Here is a 14158-nt window from a genome sequence, read left to right on the forward strand (position 1 = left end):
CTTGATGCTGATTGGTTAACAGCCATGCTTTATTCATGATAAAGCACAACTTTGACCTATATTTTCTGGTGGAAGGATGGCATTTAATGATTTTACTTACAAAATATAAAATATAATATATATATATATTTCTACCCTTTTTCTCCCCAATTTGGAATGCCCAATTCCCAATGCGCTGTAAGTCCTCATGGTGGCATAATGACTTGCCTCAATGCGGGTGGCAGAGGACGAATCTCAGTTGCCTCCGCATCTGCATGAGACTGTCAATCTGCACATCTTATCACGTGGCTTGTTGAGTGTGTTACCACGGAGATATAGTGCATGTGGAGGCTTCACGCTATTTTCCGCGGTATCCACGCACAACTCACCACGCGCGCCACCGAGAGCGAGAAGAGTCACTCAGCACGCCCTGGATTCGATCTCGGGACTCCAGGGGTGGTAGTCAGCGTACTCGCTGAGCTGCCCAGGCCCCCACAAAATATAACATTTTAATGAACAGTTGTGTACTTAATATTTTTATTTTGTGGGGACTGTTTTATAAAAGCAATAAGACACTCGAGGCTGTACCATATTTTGAATAGTCATGGCTGAAGGGGTTGCAGGCACTCTTATTAATTAATTATTTTCACAATATAGCACGGCCTCTCATGCCTTATTGATTTTATAAAACGGTCACCACATTACTGCGCATTTATTTATTTGTGTTTTTTTAATTTGTAATTGTATTTTATTTATTTTTGTTGTTTGAATTTGTAGCTTTATTTATGTTCTTATGATTATTTATGCACTTGTTGCCGTATTTCAGCCACTGTTTTAATTTATAACAATCATAACTTATTTATTTATATATTGATTTAATCATTCAACTAGACTCTTTAACTTTTAAATATTTAATAACGTTCTGGAAGCCCTTTGCCAGAAAAGAACGAAAGAAGCGAAACTATCAAAGTTGTGATTAGTGATTTTTCGTCGATAGATTACTTTTGTCTTGGTACGTCAACATTTTGGAGACGCACTTTTCATGAATCTGTATATCATCTATTAGTCACTAGGTAAGATTCCTATACAAACAATTCAGACCATCAGAAAAGTAAAAGTCTGTGAAAATTCACAGGATCTCGTTATCTGTACAGTGACGAACCAGGAAGCGGGGGAAAAGAGCTCAGCCTCCTCGGACTGGAGGACAAGCTACGTGTAATATTTGGTTGAAAATGGCTGATAAGAAAGCCAATAACATCCCTAGTAGCAGCGCAAACCTGCTGTTTTCAGCTGCCCCGGAGTTCAACTTCAGTCTGCCCTTCATTCCTGTCAGTCAGGCCACTGGCCCTGCGGTTTTATCTGGAGGTGAGTTTAGAAAGTATGAGGTGAAAAAATGAGCTGCATTAGTGGCTAGTGATGTTAGCTTATCTCTGTTCTCAGCTCTTTGCGATGACTAGGTAACACTTATTATATATTTGTTAAATCTTCTCTGAAATCAGTTGGAAATGCCCTGTTGTTACAGTGTTGAATTTGTTTGGTTAATTAGTTCATAGCAGCTGATGATGTTTATGTTTGTTTTACTATGAGGGTGTTAGTATTATATCTGGTTGACAAGTCCAGCTTTTTTACATTTTGACTGAGGATCCAGATCCATATATCTTGATTTATTCTGTGGAGCACATAAGAGGATGTTTAGAAGAATGTTAGCCTCAGTCACCATTCTTTTTCATTTCATCTTTTTTTCCATACAATGAAAGTGAACTGTGACTGAGGCTGTCATTCTAGCTAACATCTCCTTTTGGGTTCCACAGAAAAGGTATACGGGTTTGGATCAACATGAGGGTGAGTAGATTATGACAGAATTTTTGGTTCCACTGTAAACATTTTGTCTTTATGCCATTTAATAGAACTTTTTTGTCATTATTTGTTTAAAAATGCATTCTGACTTAGACTAATATTCTGTACATTTCTTTGTCGTCCTCTGAAAAGACGATGTCAGTGAAGTTGGAGAAGAAGACAGTTTTCTTGGACAGACATCATCAACAGTTCCCCAACCCTCCACGTTCAGTTATTTCTCAAGTACCACCAGCAGCAGTGACCCGTTTGCCTCTATAGGACAGCAGCCATGCCCGCCTGCAGCACCCACTGTCGTTCCATCAACAACAGGGCCATCGCCTGCGTCAGTTGCTGCCAGTCTGCCTCTAAATCCACCAATATCTCACATGAACCCAGTTCAGCAGTATGGCAGTGTTGTTAATCAAAGCCCTATGGGTACCTATACTCCCCCTCCTAATGCCCCGACTCCTCCACCACCTCAGAGCTCCCAGCAGTCATATAATCCATACCGTCACACAGCTGCCAGTAGCAAAGCGAATCCATACCTCATGGCTCCTGAATTACAGCAACAGCCACCGAGCCAGATGTCCCAGCATCTTAACCCCTATTCTCAGGCTACACCTGCTCCTTTATTCCAGACCCCACCTACGGCATTCATGAAGGTTGGTCATCTTAATTGTCATTTTTGTCTTGTAGTTTTTTATAAGGGTAACTGACTTGCCTTGTGATGTGACATGCTATACTATTTAAACATTTTTTTTTAAGAATTATTATGCAGACAGTTATATTAACTGAGAGACTACATAGAATATTGCATGCATTTACATTTACATGTATTAATTTAGCAGTCATTTTTATCCAAAGTGATTTACAAAAAGAGGGAGCATACAACATAAGCGATTTATCTTAAGGAGACTTAAATTGTATTAGTAAAGTTTTAGCCAAGACAGAGATTAGAATGCAACATTTATTTTTTTTATTTTTTTTTAGTACAGGATGCATTTATAAAAAATCATTTGTCACATCACAGGATCATTTAAAGGAATATTCCGGGTTCAATACAAGTTAAGCTCAGTCGACAGCATATGTGACATAATGTTGATTAACACAAAAATTTATTTCAACTTGTCCCTCCTTTTCTTTATAAAAATCAAAAGCAAAAATCAATGTTACAGTGAGGCACTTACAATGGAAGTGAATGGGGCCAATTTCTGGAGGGTTTAAAGACAGAAATGTGAAGCTTATAATTTTATAAAAGCACTTACATTAATTCTGTTAAAACTTGTGTGCTATTTGAGCTATAAAGTTGTTTAAATTGTCATTTTAGGGTTTTAGGGTTTGTTGATATTACATCATTATGGCAACGAAGTTTCAAAAGTGGCTATAATTTTGCACAGAAAAAGGTTAGTAAGTGATTTTATCACTCTAAAATCATGTTTATACAGATATTGTTTATATCATGTGGCTAAACTTTTGAAACAGTGAGTATTATAATGTTCAAAAATTGGCCCCATTCACTTCCATTGTAAGTGCCACACAGTAACCCAGAGTTTAGCCTTTTTTAAAGAAAAGGAGGACGAGTCAAAATTAACTTTTGTGGTAATCAACATTATGCCACAAACGCTTTCGATTGAGCTTAACTTGTATTGAACCCGGAAAATTCCTTTAAAATGGACTAGTGAAGGCAAAAAGGTTATAAAAATGTTGAGAATCTTGAAAGAAATGGTGACTCATGGACTGTTTTTGCGACAATTACACATAGTTACGTACAAGAGTTATATACAGTACATATCTGAAATATGATCTGCTGTAATTATTAGTTTCTAAAGAGTCTACCAGTTATAAAAGTGTGCATTCATAAGTAGGAAAAACATTTTTTGATAACAATTTAAAGATAATCTCCAAAGGAAAATTCTTCTCTTGATTCAGGATCTAGTTCTTTGTTAGTTATATTTGTGATACTACATGTAAAATCAATTAATTGTGTTTAATTGAGCCAAAATCAATTAAGTGTGTTGTTTTACAGTACTGTATGTTTAAAGGAATAGGATGCCCAGTAATGAAAATTCTGGCATTATTTAGTCACCCTAATGCCGATCACTCTAAACCCATATGACTTTCTTTCTTCCGTGGAACACCAAAGGTGAATTTTAAGACTTTTGTTTTGCTAAATAATGCTAAACAATATTGACTCTGGTGTGTCAAGCTCAAAAAAAGCACAAAAAACACACTATAAAACCACTGTAATGTCATTTTTATAACTTGTGCACTATATCCCAAGTCTTTTGAAGCCATATGATCACTTTTTTGATGAACAAAACGAAATTTAAGTTGTTATTTACTCTCAAATCAAATCATTCATAAATTCAGTGAATTAAATATAACATCTACGTCAATAACGTCAAACCTCATTGGTTCTTGCGATATGATGTCATTATATTTGGTAGCGAGACGCGATGAGAATCAATGAGGTTTGATGTTATCGAAGTAGCCACCATATTTGAATTACAGAGTATATTAATGATTTGATTTGCATTTATTTTGGGGTTATCTATTCCTTTAAGAGAACTCATGTATTTTATAAGAGTTCTAAAAGAGATTTTACTTTGTCTTTTTACTGCTATGCTATATTGCAGCCTCCACCAACACAGGTTCCACCACCCCCTCCAGCAACCAGCATGGCTGGGCCATTGGTCCCTGCCAACTCTATGATGCCATACACATATAATGTTTATGAAGCCATTCAGCCTCACTGGTTCTACTGCAAACAAGTGGAGTCAAAGATGGTCTGGCTTCCCTTTAGTGTTCTGGATTCCATGCATCTGGAAGAGACTTTCAACTCGGGTGAGGCTGGAAGTGTTTTCATGAAACCTTGTAACACTGGCAGCCAATATTTTGCTCTTAGTTGTCTAGTTGTTGATGTATGAAACCTGCAGTTTATGAGGAAAGTTTAAGGGTAAGTAAGTGTAGTAATGTTCTTCCAAATGGAACTACTTGTGTGACTGTAACTTAATTTATTTGAGAGAAAGTGCAATTAATTGTTTTGCATGTATGCATGCAAAGAACTGTTATGTAAAGGAATGTGGCCACTGTTAGTCTATTTCACAACATATTCACTTTGGCTGATATTTATTGCGGAAATTGTCTCCAGTTCAGCCAGATCCAGAGAATGTGATTGTGTGTACGGATGGAGGGCGCTATGATGTTCAACTGTATGATCGTGCACGGACCGCTGTGTACTGGGAGGAAGAGCCCACCGAGGTCCGTCGCTGTACCTGGTTCTACAAAGGAGACACAGACAGCCGCTTTATCCCCTACTCTGAGGACTTCAGTGACAAGCTGGAGGTTTGTAATGCCCTACTTGGCCATTTTTCTAAGTATCCCAAAAATGAGGATGGCATATTAACTACTAAACTGTATGTCGTGTCATCATTACAAGCAAGTTATGCATTAATCGCACATTTTGAACATATTTTGTGAACTCTGTTGCATATTTAATAGATTTGTTTTTCTGATCAAAACAGGCAGAATATAAGAAAGCTGTTACTAATAATCAGTGGCACCGCAGACTGGAATTTCCATCTGGGGAAACCATTGTAATGCACAATCCAAAGGTACAACTTCGTCATGCACTACACAGAGTGATACTGCATGTGGAAGGTACACACTTTGCTATTGTTGCATAAACCTGATTGGTTTCTCTTCAGGTGATTGTGCAGTTTCAGCCATCTGCTATGCCTGATGAGTGGGGCACGACACAGGACGGTCAGACTCGACCAAGAGTAGTTAAGAGGGGTGTGGATGATGATCATGATGAAGTTCCTGATGGTGACTAAACCCTGTGACCTAGAGTTTTAATGTCTTATCTTAGGGGCTGTTCCTGCATCCATCTGCACAGTTTTTCTATGTAAACATGCTCTAGAAGGATATCTTTTACCATTGCAATATACTTTTTTAAAGCATCGGTTACTATGAGAGCACTGCGTTTATAAAACGGCATGTTAGAAACAGTTCAACCTTTAAAAATGTATCTTTAGACACCTGTTCTGTTCCATTCCAGTGCTTCCATCTAGTTTTTTTAAATGTAAGAGTGTGTCCTGTGTGAACGAACCCTTAGGCAGACACTAACAAATTATTTGTATAAACTGTTGCTGTGATTTCTCCCACTAAAATTCCCCTAAATTTAAGAATGGTTTCAAAATGTAGAAATACAATTATTTATCAAACAGCTCTAAACTACATTTGTCTCAGTAATGTATAATATTAAGTATTTCTTAAAGATGAGTGTGTAGTGTGGCTGTATCAGTGAAGAATATTGCCCTCTCTTCTCTAGGTGAGATGGCACAGGTGGACCATCTGGTGTTTATGGTGCATGGCATTGGCCCCGTCTGTGACCTGAGATTTAGGAGCATTGTGGAGTGTGGTATGTTACACAGGCCAGTTCAAATTTAAAGGAATAGTTCACCCAAAAGTGAAAATTCTGTCATTATTTACTCATATCCCAGATGTGTATGACTTTCTTTCATCTGCTGAAATGAAACAAAGATTTGTAGAAGAACATTTCAGCTCTGTTGATCCATTCAATGCAAGTGAATGGTGGACAGAACTTTGAAGCCCAAAAAGCACTTAAATGCAGCATAAAAGTAATCATTTTGACTCCAGTGGTTAAATCCATGTCTTCAGAAGCGATATGATAGGTGTGGGTCAGAAACGGATCAATATTTAAGTCCTGTTTTACTATAAATGTCCACTTTCACTTCCACATTCTTCTTCTTTTGTTTTTGGCATTTTGCATTCTTCATGCAGATCGCCATCTACTGGGCAGAGAGGAGAATTTATAGTAAAAAAGGACTTAAATATTGATCTGTGTTTCACCCACACCTATAATATAGCTTCTGAAGACATGGATTTAACTAGGGCTGTCACTATCGATTATTTGGCAATCGAATAATCTAACCATTTTTCTGACGATTAATCGAGTAATCGGAAAAATTATTTAATAACTTAGATTCCATAAAGTTGTGGAGGTGAAGTCACGTTTGGCTAAAATGCATTAATTAGCCTAAGTTTTGATGTATTTTACAATTGAATAACAACAACAAAACAATTGTGCGAACAATATCTAAAGCCAACAGACACCTAAAGTTGATCTATTATATAAAAAGTGTATATTCAAGTTGCGAGAGATTGGCTTCTCCAGGTGTGCCCAACTTTTTTTCTTTAACAAGTTCAACATGATCTACCCATTTTAGTTTAGATCTCAAATATGGGAAAACAGGCCATGGAAATTAAATATTGTACCTTTTCAGAAACAATGTCTGCCCAGTGCCCACCAATCTTGTTTATTTAGGATAAGTTATATATATGTGGTTAATCTATTTTATAGAGATATAAAGCCATTTTATTTATTTTTAATTTTTTTTTAACTATAACTTGCATGTAAATGGAATACAATATTCACAGTATTCGCATGAGATAGCCTACATTTTTCCCTCTCGCATTGAGCTGCAGCAGTTGTGGGCATACAGTAGTTGTGCATGTGCTACATGCAGATCACAAAAGCTTGTCGCTTGCCACTTACCGTGTAAAATGCCCTTAAGCATCTGGACTTTGTTTCTTACTGAGTAAAAATGTAATTTCACATGTGGAGATTTTTTCTCTGCCAGGTAAGACAAAGTTTTATATTGCCTCTGTGGGGCACGAGACGCGCAGCTGTGGCTTTAACAGCAGACTCATGCTGAGTTTTGACTGACAGCATACAGAAAGAACCTGCGGTTTTATTCAGTAAGTAAAGTTCTCTGGATTCCCACATTGAGTTTTACCTGTAATAATGACCATAAACTATCAAATATTTATCGGAAGTGGGGCATTGCAATCTATTTTTTAAACAATCGTCACAAAATCTTATCTGCATGAGTAAAAGGTTTAATTTCATTCAAATGGTAATTCATTTACACAGAACAGAAATAAAACGATAATTTGCTGAAAATAACCTTCTTTTATCATCTGGATTCAGTCAGATTTATTGAATAGAAAGTGTTTGTGCATCCGTAACTGCTTGTGTAACTAATCAAGTCTGACGGACATCTTTTTCGTGATATTATTTTATGTTGCTTCATAAAAGCCTATATTGTAAAACAACAATGTAGATAAATAGGTTTAGAGTGTATTCCAATGTGTTTTTTGCTGAGTTCAGCGTGTCCCAAGAAGGGCTCAACTTTTTCGCGCATCTGGACACGCAGCACCGCAGTCGCATGCAGATGAGCTTAGCGGGTGTGTGTCCTGGCGGGTTTGTGAAAACTGGATGTCATCTTTTGAAGTGCTGTTGCGTTGCTGAAGTGATGTTTTTTGAGGCCCTGCATTGTTTTTCAAATCTAAAGTGAAGCGCTGTCACACTGCTGACACCTCTTGTCGTTGTGTTGCACCCTCGTCCATGGACTGTGTCACTTCCACCTTATTTTCGATTCGTTGATTCGGTAGTTTTGTGATCAAGGAATTTTTGGAATTGAGTAATCTGATTAAATCGAGTTATCGTGACAGCCCTAGATTTAACCACTGGAGTCATAGGGATTATATGATATATTTTATGCTGCCTTTATGTGCTTTTTGGAGCTTCAAAGTTCTGGCCACCATTCACTTGCATTGAATGGACCAACAGAGCTGAGAATTGTTATTCTAAAAATCTTTGTATGTGTTCAGCAGAAGAAAGTAAGTCATTCACATCTGGGATGGCATAAGGGTGAGTAAATGATGAGAATTTTCATTTTTGGGTGAACTATTCCTTTAACCTTAACATTAATTTACAGCTTGACAACTGAATGCATTGTGTTTGTCCTTTAGTTTGTTCATATGTAAAGCTAAGTTTCTTAAATATAAACATACAATGTTCATGGAGTATACTATATACAGTAGTTTTTTAAGGTTTTGTTTGTCCTACTCAAAACTATTCTATAACTGCATAATTTGAAGTCAGAATTTTGGCCTTCGGCAGATTAATTTAATACAAGATTAATTTAATGCTTATGGAGCCAATATACAGTAATTGTAAAAACAAATCCTTTTTTGGACAGTCCTTGATCCTTGCTTCACTTCAAACTTCAAACAAATAGTTTTTGTTTACAGTGGATGACTTCCGCATTGTGTCCTTGAAGTTGCTGCAGAGTCATTTTAAGAGAGCCCAGGATGAACAAGTTATTAGCCGGGTGGAATTTCTCCCTGTTCACTGGCACACTGCTCTGCATGGTGATGCTACAGGGGTTGACAGGTACAGACATAACATTCAGCCACATTCAGGAGAGATGTGCAGTTTTACCTTGGATGCTGTAAATTATGCCAAAAGTAATTTTGTTTGTAAGTGAAAATGTTTTTTTCTGATATGGTTTTACATTAAAAAGGTTGTTTATAATCTTTCAGGCGGATAAAGAAGATTACCCTGCCCAGCACAGGTCGTCTGCGTCACTTCACTAATGAAACCCTCTTAGATGTGCTTTTCTACAACAGTCCTACATACTGCCAGACCATTATGGACACAGTGGCTTTTGAGATCAACCGTTTGCATGCACTGTTCATGCAGAGAAACCCAGACTTCAAAGGGAGAGTGTCTGTGGCTGGACACAGCTTGGGTAAGAATCCCTCCTTATATGTGCTTAAACTCTGATACATGGTTAAACTATCTTATAATTTCCATTTGAAACAAACTGATGTTTTGTTAGTCTTCTATAATGGTATATTTATTAAATTCAGTATTGTTGTTGAAGAGCTTCATTAAAAAACACGTTTTTATATGTTAACTAAACACACATCCAGTAAAATAATGCCACATATTTTATTGTACTGCTTTCTGTTTTAATCTATAGTTGTCTTAATTCACAGGCTCATTGATACTGTTTGATCTGCTGTCCAATCAGAAGATCGGGTCACCTTTATCAGGTCCAGTAATCAATGGCAATGCGCAGCCTAATGTGAAACAGGTATCAGTACATTTGGGATTAAAATGACCTAAAAATGCGATGCATTAATTAAACTAGTAAATAAAAATTGGCAGAAGCTATTTTAAGTTTAAATGGCAACCAAAAGCATCATCTTTGCACAAAGTGCAATTAGTGTTAGATGCTATTTGAACCCCGGTGCAAATAGTGGCAGATAATATTTGCAAAAATGATTAAATACTAACAGACAGTACAGGGGCATCACTGCAGCATGTTTATTGTGTTTATTTAGAGTCCCACAGACACCCTAAACTAATCCTAGCCATGGTTTTACTACAGTAACCACAATATCACCATGGTATTTTGTAGCAAAATCATAGTAACCACAAAATAAAACATGGTTACTGAAGTAACACCATGGTTAATTGCAATAAAACTTTGGCTTCTGCCAAAAAACGTGGTTACTATAATATTAATGTAGTAAAACCATGTTTAAAGGGATAGTCCACCCAAAAATAAATTCTCTCATTATTTACTCTCCCTCATGATATCCCAGGTGTGTATGATTTCTTCACCATTTGAAGAAAAATAGAAAAATATCTTACCTCAGTAGGTCCTTAAAATACAAGTGGATGGAGATTTCTCTTTTGAAGCTCCAAAAATCACAGACAGTCAGCATAAACGTCATCGATACGACTTCAGCGGTTAAATGAATGTCTTTTAATGCGATACAATCGCTTTTGGTGCAAAAAGGATAAATATTTAAGTAATTTGTTTTTAAACTCTAAATCATGTTTCCGGTCAGGAGCGGTACGCACGTGTGATGTGATCGCATTGGCATTTGTGACACGCTAGAACTGAAGCACGTGCTTCACACCCAGAAGAGCAGCACTGTTTACAAGTGAGGAGGAACACTGTACATTAGCTTGGTTGGTTTTGGTTTAGATCTGTATTTATCAGTTTCTTTACTCACAATGGTGCGTTTGTGTGCTTATACTGGATATCTCAACTGAGAGGAGAACGTGAGATTACGTCTGTATCATGGCAACGCGAATATGTGACATGAGAGACCACTTGGACTCCACCCTCTTGTGAAGCATACCCGAAGTGATGATTTAGAGTTAAAAAGTACTTAAATATTTATCTTTTTTCACACTAATAGTGATCGTATCGCTTTAGAAGACATTAATTTAACTGCTGGAGTCGTATCGATGATGTTTATGCTGTTTATGTGTCTTTTTTGGAGCTTCAAAAGAGAAACCACCATCCACTTGCACTTTAAGCACCTGCTGAGCCAAGAAATTTTTCTGTTTTTCTTCAAATGTGTTCTGGTGAAGAAAGAAAGTATACACACCTGGGATATCATGAGGGTGAGTAAATAATGAGAGAATTTCCATTTTTGGGTGAACTATCCCTTTAAATGTATCAAGATCAAACCTTTTTAAAACTCTCAGACCTTCACAGTGACCAAATCACTGTGAGGAAATCAACCTTTATATTATTATTTTTATTCTACCCATAGTATTAGTATTAAAGGAAATATTAAGAGAGACAGGAACATGATGGGAAAAACTGGGGCAAAATGGGGAATTGAACCCGGATCTTCCATATGAGAAAAACCCATTCACAGCATCTTTACACACTATGCCATTGAAGCGACACATGTGGATGCAGTTTGTCTTTGATTTCTGTGTTTCCACCAGACTGTTTGTGTTGCGTGCTGTGTGGCAAGTGCTGTTTACACCTAGTGCAAATAGTCACTGTGATAAAAATTTTATTTACTCTGTTCTGTTGGATTACCTGAGATTACATATTAAGTTTGTCTGTGTGCATTTAATTGTTGTAGATAAATCCAGTCATCCAGGTCAATGAAGTTCCTACCATAGCGGCTGTTGAGGAGGAGTCAAAAGAGGAAGAAGAGGAGATTGGTGACCTGTCATCTGTTCTTGAGATGTTGGGGTTGTCTGAATACCTGAGCACCTTTGAAAATGAAAAGATTGACGTGGAGTCTCTGGTGAGTGTTTTTATTATTATGTTTTTATGTAAACCTTTTTATATTAAATTTATAATGAAAAGCAACTCATCGCTGTCGTTTCTCCATCTCTCTTTGCAGCTTATGTGCACAATCGATGATCTGAAGGAAATGGGTATTCCTCTGGGCCCACGTAAAAAACTTGCCAAGTTTGTAAAAGAGAAGTCAGCAAAACAGGTAAATATTCACTTTGCTTCATATTGCATCAGGTGTCGAAAACCTTTATCATTCCTGCAGTGTGCTTTAAGACTTTAAAACACATTTGTTACCTGGCAGGCAGCAAGACAGGCTGTGACAGAGAAGACTGTAGCAAAAGAGGAACAAAAAGAGACCCCACCTCCCCTTCAAACAGAGCCCATACTAGATCCTTCCAGCAGCAAACTCCCAGTGGGAAGGACCATGTCCTCAATCCATGTGGATTACAACTATTTTGAAATAGGCACAGGACAGGTAAAGCTGATACACACACCATCCCAAATTAGTCTGTGGATGAGAATATATTGGCAAGAGGTACCAACTGTTGGTTGTAGTGTCTTAATTTTGTCAGAACTTGATGATATAGTACATGTGCTCTGAGATTTTTGACCATGATGTTCTCCTCTAGGTGTCAGTGGTGTATCATGCTCTGGACTTTGAGCCGGTGAATTTCTTTGCTCTTGGATCTCCCATTGGAATGTTTCTGACTGTACGTGGAGTGGAGAAAATTGAAGAGTCTTACCAGCTTCCCACCTGCAAAGGATTCTTTAATATCTATCATCCAGTAAGTAGTAAAGCTACTAAAGTGCAAAAGGTTAATGGATAATGAGTAACAGTGCCATAATCTTAACTTTATAATCTTCTTATGGTTATCTGTATGTTTCTAATACATAAAAATTGCCACAAATTAAGATGTTTCTCTTCGATCGTGCTCTCAGCTGGATCCAGTGGCATACAGAATCGAGCCCATGATCTTACCAGACATCGAACTGGACCCTATTTTGATCCCTCACCATAAAGGAAGGAAAAGACTTCATCTCGGTATGTCTTACGCACATGTTATTTCGAAAACCATCCTGAACCAGAATGAAACAGAACTTAGTTCATTGTTGTTGATAGATGCAATTAGTAGTAATTTAAAAATATGATACAAAAGCATTTATTGTAGTTGTAAAAAGAAGACATGACTTTTCCCAGTTTCCTGAGTGTGATATTGTTGTTTCATATGTTGTGTTCAGAACTGAAGGAGAGTTTGTCCAGGATGGGTTCTGACATAAAGCAAGGCTTTATCAGCTCTCTGAAGAGTGCTTGGCAGACTCTGAATGACTTTGCTCGTGCTCACACCTCTTCCACTCAACTGCACGAACAGCTCGCCATGGTAGCCAGTCAGATCAAGGCAGAGGTGGAAAAGGAGGAAGGAGAAGGTGAGACATTGAAGGAACTGCCATTGAACAACCACAATGCATTTGGTCTTTTCATTTCATTAGCTCACTGTGCATACTTCTGATACTGAATCACATCTAAATCGCAATGTTTTGTTTGTAGAGGTGAGTAAGATGGTTGAGATTGCTGAACCTCAGAAGGAGGAGACTCAAGTTAAAGTAGGCCTGCTGAATGGAGGAAACCGCATTGACTACGTCCTGCAAGAGAAACCTATCGAGAGCTTCAATGAATACCTGTTTGCACTCCAGAGTCATCTGTGTTACTGGTATGTGATGTAAAGAATCATTGCCTTCCATAAGAATGACACTGTGTTGTTTGATTATTTTTTAAAAGCAGATTCTTTTGTCTTTTTCATCAGGGAATCTGAGGACACAGTTCTACTCATTCTCAAAGAAATTTATAAGACCATGAACATATGCCCAGATCAGCCAGTGCATTGATATAATAGATGACTAAAACTCATAGGCATCAAAAACCATATTTCATTGAAGTTAAATCAATATTTTAAACGGTTTTCAACTCTCTTGCTGAAAAAAGTTTTGTTCTTTGCTTTTCTGTTTTTCTTTTTTCTATTCTTGCAGTTTGTTGTATAAAAATGAATACACTTGTATTATTCCATGTCTTAAATTAAGAAATTAAACAGTGGATTTCAATACCACCACAACAGTTTGAAATGACATTTTTATAGCTTAAATTATAGAGCTACAAAAGTTTGAGTGCAAATGTGAATTACGATATCAACAGAAACTTGTATTTAGAGTTAAGGAAGATGATATATTACTATGCTGTATAAAAGCAATAACCAACAAGTCATAATAAACTGATCTATTTAATAGCCGTTGTGTTGCTCTGGTCTGTCTTGTTAGAAGATGGTTACAGGTATAACAGTGCTCTAATGTTCTCATGCATAACAAGCACTTGTATAATGAGAATTTACTTTTAGCGGCACTTAGATTTTACTCAA

The 14158-nt window shown here is 37.2% G+C and overlaps 1 protein-coding gene across 1 annotated transcript; it reads left to right on the plus strand.

The window, feature by feature from the left end:
- The first annotated feature begins 1044 nt into the window (after positions 1-1044).
- LOC127414219 (SEC23-interacting protein-like) lies at positions 1045-14029 on the plus strand. Its single transcript, XM_051652085.1, has 18 exons — positions 1045-1344; positions 1969-2477; positions 4452-4659; positions 4967-5160; positions 5340-5429; positions 5523-5643; positions 6149-6238; positions 8938-9079; positions 9229-9437; positions 9688-9785; positions 11590-11757; positions 11857-11952; positions 12052-12225; positions 12380-12535; positions 12690-12792; positions 12990-13175; positions 13297-13459; positions 13553-14029. Exons 1-18 carry the CDS (start codon positions 1212-1214, stop codon positions 13632-13634), a joined length of 2922 nt encoding a protein of 973 aa, XP_051508045.1. The 5' UTR covers positions 1045-1211; the 3' UTR covers positions 13635-14029.
- Positions 14030-14158: the final 129 nt, after the last annotated feature.

The sequence above is a fragment of the Myxocyprinus asiaticus genome, chromosome 23 (genome assembly GCF_019703515.2).
Source record: "Myxocyprinus asiaticus isolate MX2 ecotype Aquarium Trade chromosome 23, UBuf_Myxa_2, whole genome shotgun sequence".
In the NCBI taxonomy this organism is placed as follows: Eukaryota; Metazoa; Chordata; class Actinopteri; order Cypriniformes; family Catostomidae; genus Myxocyprinus; species Myxocyprinus asiaticus.